General features: G+C 38.6%; 2 protein-coding genes across 6 annotated transcripts in view; one reads left to right on the top strand and one right to left on the bottom strand.

Annotated features, from left to right (window-relative positions):
• RAB27A (RAB27A, member RAS oncogene family) overlaps positions 1–14,240 on the top strand; it is a 91,504-nt gene that overhangs the window by 63,567 nt on the left and 13,697 nt on the right. For all 5 annotated transcript variants that reach the window (XM_036246328.1, XM_036246341.1, XM_036246331.1 and 2 more), the window contains one exon: positions 276–379. In XM_036246328.1, coding sequence (XP_036102221.1) covers positions 276–379 — 104 coding nt within the window. The remainder of the gene's footprint in view (positions 1–275; positions 380–14,240) is intronic.
• Positions 3,749–5,404, bottom strand: LOC118619670 (guanine nucleotide-binding protein-like 3). Its single transcript, XM_036246325.1, is given in 3 exon segments — positions 3,749–4,306; positions 4,308–4,516; positions 4,519–5,404. Coding segments are annotated over 3 exon segments (1,632 nt in total). The 3' UTR covers positions 3,749–3,769.

The following is a 14,240-nucleotide window of genomic DNA, read 5'->3' as shown; positions in this document are numbered from 1 at the left end:
CAACGCTCTAACCGCTGAGCCAAACTGGCCAGGGCTATACTCATAATTTTATACTGTTAAAGTGTCATTTATAACCACACGCTTCACTAAATCTTGTGTAACTAAGAGCTATAATACGCATGTATAACATGAAGTTATTAGAAACAATGGCATGTTATTAAACATCTAATTTGTTTTTGATGAACTACAGTGAGAGGCTGAGGGCCCTACAGGTAGCTTTATATTTCAGGGGTGGGGCCATGGTTCAGGTGATCAGTCTGCCTTTGTGTTCATAGGTTTCGGAGCTTGACAACAGCATTCTTCAGAGATGCTATGGGGTTTCTTCTGCTTTTTGATCTGACAAATGAACAAAGTTTCCTCAATGTCAGGAACTGGATAAGTAAGTGTTACTGTCTCCCTTCCTCCTGTTCTCTACAATAGAATGCCCTTTTATATTCTACTTTTGTTAAGTTGATTTGGGAGAAATCCTAGTGCTGTTTAAAATGCTATTTAAAGTGCCGTTTATCATGCTATTTAAACTTCTATGCATGTATGTGTAACCAACGGACATTGACAACGATATTTGGCGGGGGGCGGAATCAGGAGGAGGGTGTCTGTGGGGGAAAAAGGTGAAACATCTGTAACACAAATAAATTAATTTTAAAAAATGGAAAAAAAAAAGCTATTTAAAGGAGCATGGCTATTAGTTTAGGGGCAAAGATAGCTAAAATATTCCGTGTTTCCTAGTAATACTAACTTTGATTTGTAGAGCACTTCCTATGCTCCAGGTATAAGGCAGTGCTTCTTGTGTCATCTCTTTTGCATTGTTGAAAGTATTACAGATGTCTCCCCTTTTTCCCCACTGACCGCCCCCCTTCCTGCTCCCACCCCTCTCCTACCTTCTCCAGTCTACTCTTTTTTAAAAATTTTTTTAATGAATTTTTATTTATTTTTTTGTTACAGATATTTTACCTTTTTACCCCATTGGCACCCCCCACCCCACCCCACCTCCACCCCGTCCCCGGCTTAGTTGTCCATGTCCATTGGTCATGCATACATGCATATAAGTTCTGTGGTTTATCTCTTCCCACCCCCCCACCCCCCATTCCCCTCTTCTGAGGGATGTCAGTCTGTGCCCTACTTCCATGTGTCTGGGTCTACTGTATTCCTCAGACTGTTATGTTCATTATATTCCGTATATAAGTGAGATCATGTGGTATTTGTCTTTTTCTGCTTGGCTTCTTTCACTTAGGATAATACTTTCCAGGTCCCTCCATGTCGTCTCAAAGGATAAGAGATCTTTCTTTCTTACCGCTGCATAGTACTCCATTGTGTATATGTACCACAGCTTTTTGATCCATTCGTCTACTGGTGGACACTTGGGCTGTTTCCAGATCTTAGCTATTGTAAATAGTTCCAGCCTACTCTTAATCAGTCTTTTCCACAGAGGGTTCTCATCCCCATTTTATAGATGAGGATATACAGACCTAGAGAAGTTAAATCACTAAGTATTTGCTTGCCTGTTGTGTGCTATCAAGTCTTATACCATCCCAGGGCTTAAAACATATATTACACAGATTACATTTATTACATATATAACTTTTGAAGGCTTAATGGATTAGACCCCTGGCTCCATGTCTCTTATGTGCTTAGAGGCCCCTTCTCTGCTTTTAGGGCAGGCATTTGCCAGGACGACTCTAGAACTGCATTGGCAAAAGTGGTCTCCAGCACAATATATATATATAGATACAGATATCAATATATAAAAGTATAGATGTATGTGTGTGTGTATACACCTCTTTTTGAGAGATCCTAGTCTATTATTTATTTTTTATTTTTTATTAATTAATTTTTGTTACAGATGTTTCTCCTTTTCCCCCCACTGATTCCCCCCTCCCCCCTCCCTCCCTGCCCTTTCCCCAGATTGTTGTCCATGTCAACTGTCCATGTATATATGCATATAAGTTCTGTGGTTTAGAGAGATCCTAGTCTCTTAAATAATTGGTGGTAAGCATTAAACTCCTGCTACTTAGCCGAATAACAGCTTGCAATTGTACATTTTCCTCCATTGGTTGTATTAGTATAAACCTAGAGAATCTATTGGGAGAGGCTGTGATGCTGTATTCTTAACATCCAAATCTTTAAAATGAAAACATTTAAAAACTACCTCCTATTTAAAAATTACTTGGTAATTTGTTATTGTTGGCTGTGATTTTGATAGTAGAAAACCTTATCTTTATTTTTAAACTTTAATTATATTAGAGTTTACATTTTGTATTAGTTTCAGGTATACAGCACAGTAGTTAGACAGTCATATACTTTACAAAGTGTTCTGCTTGGTATTTCCAGTACCAACTTTGCACCATACGTAGTTATTACAGCATTGGTAACTATATTTCTTATCCTCTACTTTACATTCCTATGACTATTTTGTAATTACGAATTTGTACTTTCCAATCCATTCACCTTTTTGACCCAGCCCTCTAAACCCTCTCCTCTGGCAACCATCAGTCTCATCTATAGGTCTATTTCTGTTTTGTTTATTTTGCTTTCTATCTATCTATCTATCTATCTATCTATCTATCTATCTATCTATCTATCTATCTATCTATCTATCTATTCCTCACCGGAGGATACTTTGTTTTCCATTTTTAGTTCAGATAGAGTGGGAGGGAGAGAGAGGAAGAGAGAGAGAGAAACATCGACGTGAAAGGGACACATCGAGTGGCTGCCACCCGCACGACCAACCAGGGCCAGGGACAAACTGCAACTGAGGTATGCACCCTTAGTGGGAACTGAACCCGGGTCTCTCTGGACCGCAGGTCAACGCTCTAACCGCTGAGCCAAACTGTTCAGGGTTATTTTGCTCTTTAGATTCCACATGTAGGTGAAATCATATGGTAATTGTCTTTCTCTTTCTGATTTATTTTATTTAGCATACTATCCTCTAGGTCATCCATGCTATTGCAAATGGTAATATTTCTTTTTTTTTTTTTATGGCTGAGTAATATTTCATTATATATATCTCTCACATCTTCTTTATCCACTTATCTATTGATGGGTACTGAGTTGCTTCTATATCTTGACTACTGTAAATAATGCTGCAATGAACATAAGTGTGCATATATTTCTTCGAATTAGTGTTTTGGGTTTCCTTGAATATATACCCCAAAGTAGAATCACTAGGTCATAAGGCAGTTCCTTATTTAATTTTTTGTATTTGAGGAACCTCCATACTGTTTTTCCACAGTGGCTGCACCAATCTGCATTCCCACCAACAGTACATGAGGGTTCCCTTTTCTCCACATCCTTGCAAATACACCTTGTATTGAGTATGATGTTAGTTACAGATTTGTTATATATGGGCTTTATTATGTTGAAGTATGTTCTCTCTATTCCTACTTTGCTGAGAGTTTTTTTTTATTTACTTTTTATTTTTTTTATCTTTATTGGGAATGTATTACAGATGTTCCTCATTTTCCCCCCATTGACCCCCTCCTCCCCACTTCCGCCCCCGTCCTGCCTTTTCCCACTGTTGTCTGCGTCCATTGATTATGCATATAAGTTCTTTGGTTTATTTCCTCCCACCCCCCAGCCCCCTTCTCTTTGAGGTTTGTCAATCTAGCAACCAATTTGTTCTTTTTTTTTTCATATTTACAAATTTTATACAGCTTATGTCATACCAGAAACAAACTGGTACATCACACACATAGAATAGCTTAGCAATCTGTTCAAAATATAAAAAAAATAAATCACAGCAACTAAAAACCCCTAGGAGGACAAAGTTATGTTATACATAGTCTGTACTGAAGTCATAAGCATCATCTTCCTCTTCAGACATTCCATCCAAGACATAAGATTGTGCAGACTGTTCATCTGCTTGAGACTCATCAAGGAATGTGTCACAGGTCTCGTTTGCAGAGGACATGTCTAAGCTCTTTTCACCATCATCTTCATCAACACTATCCTGGTCACTGTCGATGTCTTCATAGTCCTCCCCTTCTTCCTGCTTGTTCTCTTTCTGTTTTGGCAATTCAGTTATGTCCTTTTCCTCTGTTATTCCATTCGTCAGACCCGAGGACTGGAAAAGGATGCTACAGGCTAAACGAGGGCCCCTGATGGTTTGTATGCTGTGTGCATTGTTCTTTTCCAGTTCTTCCAGATTAAAGCCCCATTTCATGTCTGTCACAGTGTTTTCATTAAAATGTGGAGAAAGAGTCCAGAATGTAGGGGGATGGCAATAGTAGCCTAAAGAGCCACCTGTCCACTCAGACCACAGCAATTTGGCAGCACCGTCTACATTTGGGCTTCCACCTTTTTGGTGTACGTAGTCCTCTTCTCTGAGCAAGCGAAGTAAAAAACTCTAAAGAGTTCTTAAAGTCTGGAACAGTGAATTTCAGTATTACCTGTCGAGTGTCAGCCTGGGACAGGATGGCACTGGCAGCCTCCACTGGTTTTAGAACTTCAATACTTTCTGGACTTCTCAGAGCAAGTGCAGTGGGAGAGTTGAGTGGAGACACAATGAAACTTGGACTATTAAGATTGTGATGTGTTTGCTCAGGGGGACAACCTGCATGTTCCTTGTAAGCCCCATGGATACACCGACATTACATATCTGTTCTTGTTTTAAGCTATTGATGATGCTGCTTTTCCCCACATTTGGGAAACCAATTACTCCAACCTGAATAGCTTTGCCGTAAGTCTCTTGAAAACCTCCAAGAAGTTTCCAAAGGCCTTCTTTCCCAATGCAGACTTCACTTTTCAATGGAGTTTTCCTCCTCATCTTGATTATCTTCCTTTTGTCCTTCAGATTTGTTGAAGCTCTGAACACAACTGTCGACAATTCCTTCTTCAAATAATTTAGCCAGTTCTCTAAATTTTCCTTTGGTACCAAATCTGATTTATTTAATACAAGTACCAGCTTTTTCTGTCCACCCTGCACAATGGCCTCTTCCACCTGGGGACACCTGCAACCAAGAGGATCTCTGGCATCCAACACTTACAGCACAACATCTGAGGCTTCAATCACCTTTTTAAGTTCTTGACAATATAACTTCTTTGGATTCTGTTTGCCCCGCTTGGTTTTGCATTGCCCAGATTCCTCCTTTACAGGTTCCATGTTAGATGGCTCAACACCAGGGTTAATTTCAAGTTTTCTTTTCTTTTCCTGTTCCTTCTGCCTGTCAAGTTTCTGCTGCTGTTTTAGTTCTTCAAGCCGCTGTTTCCTTAGTTCAGCTTCCCGAAGAAGATCCTCCTTAAAGGGAGCACTGTTTGGAACTCCTGGATCTTTCCTAGGTTTCTTGCGACCCCATTTCTTAGCCTCCTTCCTCAATTTTCGATGGTGCTCTCGAACCTTTTTTTGGATTTTATACCGCTTATGGCAGGTCATGCGTTTACTTGCTTTCTTTAACTTCGGCCACTTCATATCGGCGCTGGGAACAGCAGCGTCGGTGAACGCAGTAGCTACAAGATCCAATTTGTTCTTAATCCCTTCACATTTTTCACCCATTCCCCTCAACCACCCTCCCATCTGGAAACCAACAAAATGTTCTCTGTATCTATGAGATTGTTTCTGTTCTGCCTGTTGATTTTGCTTGTAGATTCCATTGTCAATAGATATGTATTCATTGCCATTTTGTTTGTTCATATATTTTCTTTTTCTTCAAAAAGACCCTTCATCATTTCATATAATAACGGTTTGGTGGTGATGAACTCCTTTAGCTTTTCTTGTCTGGGAAAGCCATTGATTCTAAATGACAGCTTTGCAGGACAGAGTAATCTTGGTTGTAGGTTCTTGCTTTTCATCACTCTGAATGTTTCTTGCCACTTCCTTCTGGCCTGCAAAGTTTCTTTTGAGAAATCAGCTGACAGTCTTATGGGAACTCCCTTGTAGGTAACTAACTGCTTTTCTCTTGCTGCTTTTAAGATTCTCTCTTTGTCTTGAACCTTTTGCATTTTGATGATGATGTGTCTTGGTGTGGGCCTCTTGGGGTTCATCTTGTTTGGGACTCTCTGTGCTTCCTGGACTTGTATGTCTGTTTCATTCACCAAGTTAGGGAAGTTTTCTGCCATTATTTTGTTTCAAAGAAGTTTTCGATTTCTTGTTCTCTCTCTTCTCCTTCTGGCACCCCCAAGATGCGAATGTTGGCACTTTTGAAGTTTTCCCAGAGGCTCCTTACACTATCCTCATTTTTTTGTATTCCTTTTTCTATTTGCTGTTCTGATTGGGTGTTTTTTTGCTTCCTTATATTCTAAATCAATGGTTTGCTTCTTGGCTTTACCTTCTCTACTATTTAATCTGTGTAAATTATTCTTTATTTCAGTTAGTGCCTCCTTCATTTCTGACTGCATCCATCATTTCTGACTGGTCCTTTTTTATGCTTTTGAGGCCCTCAGTAAGTTCATTGAGCATCCTTATAAGCAGTATTTTGAACTCAGCATCTGTTAGGTTGCTTATCTCCATCTCGCTTAGTTCCTTTCCTGGAGATTTTTTCTGTGCTTTCATTTGGGACCTGTTTCTTTGTTTCCTCATTTTGGCTGCCTCCCTGTGTTTGTTTCTGTGTATTACTTAATGAGTGGTATGGGGCTAGCTGAGACCAGATGCCGCTTGTTTGATAGAATTTAGGAAAACCTGAAGCAGGATCCAAGACAGGCTAATCCTATGGTAAAGCAACTGGCAATAGCCTGGGTGGGCCTGAAAGTTGGGTGGGGTGGGGCCTCAGGGAGTCACCAGGGCGGGGCTACCAGTGTGAGCCAGGTTGCTGGAGTCCCAGATATGGTGACTGTCTGCTGCCCCAGGGAAGAGCTCACCAAAGGAACAAAGGCCTCTGACTGCATGTTTGTCCCAGAGAAAGCCCCCTCTCCAGCCCTCACTCCAGTGCCAAACAGCTCAGTTCTTCCCTGTATGTCTCTGGCGCCCCTCGAGCTGCCTCCCCTCCAAGCTTAGAGGGAGAGAGTCCGATAAGTTCGTGTGCAGGCTCTTTAAAAGGAGCTGCCTGGGGCTCCAGCCTCCTCCGCCTCCCTGAGCCTCAGTTCCTGTTGGTTTTTCCAGCCAGAAGTTATGGGGATTCTCTTCCTCGCACTGGAACCCTGAGCAGGGCACCTGGTGTGGGACGGGGACCCCTCAGTCCTCAGGGAGGACCTTCCCAGCGAGGTGTCCCTCCTGACTTTTATCCACCACACGTGGGTGTGGGACCAGCCTGTCTGCCTCCGCCCCACCTACCAGTCTCGATGTGGCTGCTTCTTTAATTCCGTAGCTGTAGAACTTCCATTCAGCTTGATTTCAGGCGGTTTTGGATGATAGTTGTTCTGTAGTTTAGTTGTAACTTTGATGTGGTTGTGGGAGGACGCGATACTGCATTTACTTATGCCGCCATCTTGACCGGAAGTCCGAGTTTGTTTTTTTTTTTTTTAATCATAAATTGGTGTTGGATTTTGTGAAATGCTTTTTCTGCATCTATTAATATGATCATATTATTTTTATCCTTCATTTTGTTTGTATGGTGTATCACATAAGTTGATTTGTAGATAATGAACCAATTGCGTCCCAGGAGTAAATTCCACTTAATCATGGTGTATGATTTTTTAAATGTATTGCTGAGTTCAATTTGCTAATATTTTGTTGATGATTTTTACATCTACGTTCATTAAGGATATTGATGCATACTTTTCTTTCTTTGAAGTGTTTTTATCTGGTTTTGGAATCAGGATAATGCTGGCCTCATAAATGAACTTGGGAATCTTCCTTTCTCTTGAATTTCTTTGGGACTAATTTGAGAAGGATAAGTGTTAGTTCTTTGAATGTTTGGTAAAATTTACCTGAGAACTTATACAGTCCAGGACTTTTGTTTGTTGGTTATAATTGGTCTGTTCATATATTCTGTTTCTTCTTTATTCCATCTTGGAAGATGGTGTGTTTGTATAAATTTATCCATTTCTTCCAGATTGTCCAATTTATCAGCATAGTTGTTTGTAATATTTTAAAATTAATTCTTTGTATTTCTGTGGGTCAGTTGTTACTTCTTTTTTACTTCTGATTTTATTTATTTGTTTCCTCTCTCTTTTTTTCTTGATTAGTCTGGATAAAGGTTTATCAGTGTTCATCAAACAACAAGTGTTGGCAAGGGTGTGGAGAAAAGGTGACTCTAGTACACTGCTGGTGGGAATGCAGACTGGAAAACACTATAGTGTTACCTCAAAAAGTTAAAAATTGAACTGCCATTTGACCCAGTGATCCTACTTCTAGGAATATACCCTAAGAAACCTGAAACACCAATCAGAAAGAATATGTGTACCCCTATGTTCATAGCAGCACTATTTACAATAGCTAAGATCTGGAAACAACCCAAGTGTCCATCAGTAGATGAGTGGATTAAAAAGCTGTGGTACATGTACACAATGGAATACTATGCAGCTGTAAGAAATAAAAGTATCTTATCCTTTGAGATGGCATGGAAGGACCTAGAGAGTATTATTCTAAGCGAAGCAAGCCAAGCAGAGAAAGACAAATATCACATGATCTTACTTATTTGTGGAATATAATGAACTAAACAAACTGCTGAACAAAATTAACCCAGAGACATGGAGGTGGGGTACAGGCTGACAAGCCTCAGAGGAGGGGAGGGTTTGTGGGGGAAGAGATAAACCATAGAACTTACATGCATGTATGTATGACCAATGAACATAGACAACAAAGCCGGGGATGGGGTCGGGGGGGGGAGGGGAGGAGGGTGTCAATGGGGGAAAATTGAGAAACATCTATAACAAAAACAAATTAATAAATAAAAAATTAAAGAAAAAGGTTTATCAATCTTGTGTATGTTTTCAAATAACTAGCACTTGTTTTCACTGATATTCTGTATTTTTTTTAGACTCTGTTTTGTTTATTTCTGCTCTGATGTTTATTTTCTTTTTTCTAATCTCTTTGGGCTTTGTTTATTGTTCTTTTTCCAGTTCCTTTTGGTGTAAGGTTAGGTTATTTAGAATTTTTTTGTTTCTTTTCTTTCTTTCTTTCTTTTTTTTTTTATCCTCATCCAAGGATGTGTTTTTATTGATTTTAGAGAGAGAGGAAGGGAGAAAGAGAGAAACATTAATGTGAGAAAGAAACATTGATCGGTTGCCTCCTGTATGTGCCCTGACTGGGGCTCAAACTTGCAACCTAGGTATGTGCCCTGACCTGGAATTGAACCCACCACCTTTTGGTTCACAGGAAATGCTTCATAACAGAGTCACCTGGTCCGATTTTTTTGTTTCTTTAGATAGTTCTATATCACTATGAATTTCCCTCTTAGGACTGCTTTTGTTGTGCCTCATAGACTTTGGATTGTTGTGTGTTCATTTTCACTTGTCTCAAGGTGTATTTTGATTTTTTTCCTATTCTAATTGTTAATTCATTCATATTTTGTAATAAGTTACTTAGTCTTCATGTGCTTTTGTTTTTTTAAGTTTTTTTTTTTCCTTGTAATTGATTTCTAGTTTCATACTATGGTGGTCAGAGAAGATATTTAATATGATTTCAATATTTTATTTATTTATTTTCAGATAGAGTAGGAGGAAAGAAGGGAGGGAGAGAGAAAGAGAGAAACATTGATGTGAGAGAGATATATCCATTGGTTGCCTCGCACATGACCCCAACCAGAGCTGGGGACTGAACTGCAATGGAGGTATGTACCCTTGACCAGATTCGAACCTGCGACTCTTTGGTCTGTGGGCCGACACTCTAACCACTGAACCAAACAAGCCAGAGCTGATTTCAGTCTTTAAAAAAATATATTTTGAGACTTGTTTTGTGTCCTAACATGTGGTCTATCCTAGAAAATGTTTCATGTACACTTGAAAAGAATGTGTATTCTATTGCTTTGGGGTGAAATGCTCTGAACATATCAATTAAATCCATATGATCTAGTGTATCATTTAAGGCCAATATTTTCTTGTTGATCTTCTGCCTGGACAATCTATCTATTGATGTCAATGGAGTGTCAAAATCCCCTACTATGACTGTATTGCTGTCACTCTCTCCTTTTATGTCCATCAAGTTTTGCTTTATATATTTAGGTGCTCCTATATTGACTCATAAATGTTTACAAGGGTTATATCCTCTTGATGGATTGATTCCTTTATCATTATGTAATGTCCTTCTTTGTCTTTTATTAGTCTTTGTTTTAAAGTCTATATTGTCTAATATAAGTTTTGCTACTCTACCATTTTGTTTGTTTGTTTTTGTTTCCATTTGCATGAAATATCTCTTTCCATTTCTTTACTTTCAGTTTTGAGTGTGTCTTTTATTCTGAGGTGAGTCTCTTGTAGACAACATATGTATGGGTCATGTTTTACTATACATTCACCTACCCTGTGTCTTTTGATTTCAGCATTTACTCTATTTACATTTAAAGTGTTTATTAATAGGTACATATTTATTGCCATTTTACTTTTTATGACCATGTTTCTCTCTTATTTTTTCTTCTTAAAGAAGTGCTTTTGTAACATTTCTTAAAATAATCATTAGGTAGTAATGAACTCTTTTAGCTTTTTTCTTGTCTGGGAAGTTCTTTATTTCTCCTTCAATTTTAAACATAGCCTTTCTGGGTAGAGTAGTCTTGGTTGTAGGTCCTTGCTTTTTATCACTTAGGATTATTTGAGCAAATCCCTTCTGACCTGAAATGTTTCTGTTGCAAAATCAGCTGACAGTTTTATGGGAGCTCCCCTGTATGTAACTAATCATCTATCTCTTGGTGCTTTTAAGATTCTCTCTTTGTCTTTAACCTTTGACATTTTAATTATGATGTGTCTTGGTGTGGGCCTCTTTGGATTTGTCTTGTTTGGGACTCTCTATGCCTGCTGGACTTGTGTGTCCTTTTTTTAACCCAGGTTAGGGAAGTTTTCAGTCATTATTTCTTCAAATAGGTTCATAATCCCTTGCTCTCTTTCTTCTCCTTCTAGTACTCCTATGATGTGGATGTTGTAACACTTCATATTGTCCCAGTTTTCTTAAACTATCCTCATTACATTTTTTTTTTTCTTTTTGCTATTCTGATTGGGTATTTTCTGCAAACTTGTCTTCGAAATCACTAATTTGATCCTCGGCTTCATCTTATAGTCTACTGATTTCTTCAAATGTATTCTTCAAATATATTTATTGTATTCCTCATTTCTGACCTGTCCTTTTTTAATGGTTTCCATGTCTTTTTTTTTATGCTCACTATCTCTTTGTTGAAATTCTGAGTTCATCTATTCTTTTAAAAACATATATTTGTATTGATTTTTAGAGAGGGAGGAAGAGAGCGGGAGAGAAAGAGAAAAAGATTGATGTGAGAGCAAAACATCTGCTGCTTCCTGCTCACCCCTACTGGGGATCGAGCCTGCAACCAGGGCATGTGCCCTGACTGGAAATTGAACCAGCAACCTTTTGGTGCATGGGATGACACCTAAACAACTTAATTAGGGCTAGTTAATCCATCTTTACCTAAGTTTCTTGAGCATCCTTATAACCATTGTTTTGAACTCTGTATCTGGTGGATTGCTTGGCTCTATTTTTTTTTTTTTTAGTTCTTTTTCTGAGGCTTTCTCCTGTTCTTTTACTTGAGTAATGTTTCTTTATCTCCTTATTTTGGCTGCCTCTCTGTATTTGTTTCTGTGTATTAGATAAATCTGCTCTGTCTCCATCTTGATAGGGTGTAATAGATGTCCTGTGGGGCTCAGTGGCACAGTCTCCCTGATCACCTGAATTAGGTGATCCAGAAGTGTCCATTGTGTGGGTTATATGAGCCCTCCTGTTGTAGTTGAGTCTTGATTGTTGTTGGCCCATTCATGGTTGGGGTTGACTCTCAGGCTCACTGACTATGAGAATTGACCTTGACCACAGTGTATGAACTGTTCAGGGGCTGACCTCGCAAAGCAGAATTTTCCCCAGCAGGGTCTGGTGCCTGATGAGACCTCTTTTTAAAGTGCTGCTTGTGGAGCTACTCAGGTTGTGCTCTGATGTGGTTTGAAGAGAGCCATTGATTCTGTTGGTTCTGGGGTCTCTTGGAAGGGTCTTTGATGCAGGTCAATGTCAGACACTGCCTGTGACCTGCTCTGGGCTACCTATTAGAAGCTACAATGTAGTCCATGGTTGCTAGCTGCCTCTGCTGGGCCTGGGTGCACATGGCAGAGAAAACCTTATTTTTAAAAATGAGATTTTAAGTAAATAATTTATGTAGTGCATTGTGGTTTTAAAAGCATTTTACATACTTCATGTCTTATCCTCACAACCACCATGTGAGGAAATTCAGTGGACACTGAGCCTTAAAGGGTAATAGACTTATTCAAGGACATGGAACTCTTGGCTTCCAGTTCAGTGGCCTTTTATATTCTTCCCTAACCAAGTTTATCATGAAGAGTTAAAGAGCTATCAAATACTTTAAATATATGTTTCTGAAATTTAGTTATGCTTACTGGGCTTCACTTTGTTGAGTGCCTGCCTGGTTGAGTTGTACACTTTGTTATTTCTTTTACAACTGAATGATGGTGACTATTTCTAGTCCCTTATCCCTAGCCCTTGCTCATCATCCTCTCCTTTGCATCATTGGAACAAGTTCTGGGACTTCCTTAAGTCTAACACTTTAAAAGGACTGTTGTTACATATGTGCTCATAGAATCTTGACACTAAAAAATAATCAACTTACTGTACCTCTTTTTCCACAGGTAGAAAGGGAAACTCACACATTAGATAAATCTTACCCTTATAAGCTTTATATATTTTAGGTAATGAACAAAATTATGGGTATGTATGTATTATTTTTCTTTATGGAATAAAATAATCCTTACTGCCTAGTTAGGTAAATAAAACACATGTATTAAAAATTTTATCTCTTCAGTAGATTTCATATCTTCAATGGAAAGTATTCTCCTCTTCTCTAGTCCTGGATTATATATTTTTAAAATATATAATGTTCAGTGTTAGAGTTGGTAATATAAAATCTTAATTAGAAGTAAAAATTTGTTAATTATCTATACATTTTAGTATTTCTCTGCCTGTTAGCATTTTTAGTATTATAGTGATTATTCATTCCTTCTTTTTTTTATTTAACTTATATAAATTTATTTAACTTATATAAAAATATTTATTTTATAAAATAATAGTTTAAAAATATATACATATAGACATATATTTTTGTGCATCCATCCATCCATCCATCCATCCATAACATTATGCATACTAGAATAGAGGCAGTGTTGCATTAAACAAAGAGCTGACTCCTGATGTCCCAAGGAGAGGAGAGCTGGTGAGCACCTTCCCTCTGCATCTCCAGAGCTGCATTGCAGTCCCTTCTCTCTTGACTCCACATCTCTCCATGCCCTCTTGGGAAGGGGTTAACAGACCAAAGGTGAGCCACGCTGATTGTAGGAGACTGAACAGAGAGCTGAAATCAAAGAAGTTGGGTAGCATCATCTTTACTCAACAGCCTTCCTGGAGCTTAGAGAGTAAGCAAGTCATGTCCGTAGTCATTCCTCAACCAGTGGCAGCGTATTTTGTAAGGAAACTTTAAAGTTGCCTAAATTTCTCAGCTCTTCTTCTGTACCCTCACATAAATGGTAAAAGAACCCAGCAGGAATGTATCTTACATGTTTTGGCTGGTCTACTTTTATTCCTATTTTCTTTGAAAAGTAACCCTCCCATACTTCCATTTATTTAACTGATTAGAAGTCTACTTATTCTTCAATATCTGGCAAAATATGGCCTCCATGCCCTGGCCGGTTTGGCTCAGCAGTTAAAGTGTCGGCCTGCGGTCCAGAGAGACACGGGTTCGGTTCCCGCTAAGGGCATGCACCTCAGTTACAGTTTGTCCCCGGCCCTGGTTGGTCGTGCGGGTGGCAACCACTTGATGTGTCCCTTTCACGTCAATGTTTCTCTCTCTCTCTCTCTCCCTCCCACTCTATCTGAACAAAATATTGAAAAATGTCCTTGGGTGAGGATAAAAAAAAAATATATGGCCTCCATGAAATTTTCTGGGATAACTTTAATTGGATTAAATTTTTCCCTTCCTCTTAACTCTTATTACATTTTGTACTACTTTTGGGGTCCTTATCACAGACCATCTTGTGTTGTAGTTATTTATGTATGTGCCCTTTTCCTTAGTAAGATTTTTAAAAGCTTTGATTGATTTAATTTTTATATAAGTAATTAACAGTCTTCAGAGAAAAATTAGGAAAAAAATAAATAAAAAGAAAAATGACCAATAATCATACTTCCCAGACTCCCCCAAATAAACATTATTGAACAT

This window comes from Molossus molossus, unplaced genomic scaffold, assembly GCF_014108415.1.
Source record: "Molossus molossus isolate mMolMol1 unplaced genomic scaffold, mMolMol1.p scaffold_m16_p_1, whole genome shotgun sequence".
In the NCBI taxonomy this organism is placed as follows: Eukaryota; Metazoa; Chordata; class Mammalia; order Chiroptera; family Molossidae; genus Molossus; species Molossus molossus.
This window is presented reverse-complemented; position numbering and strand designations above follow the sequence as displayed.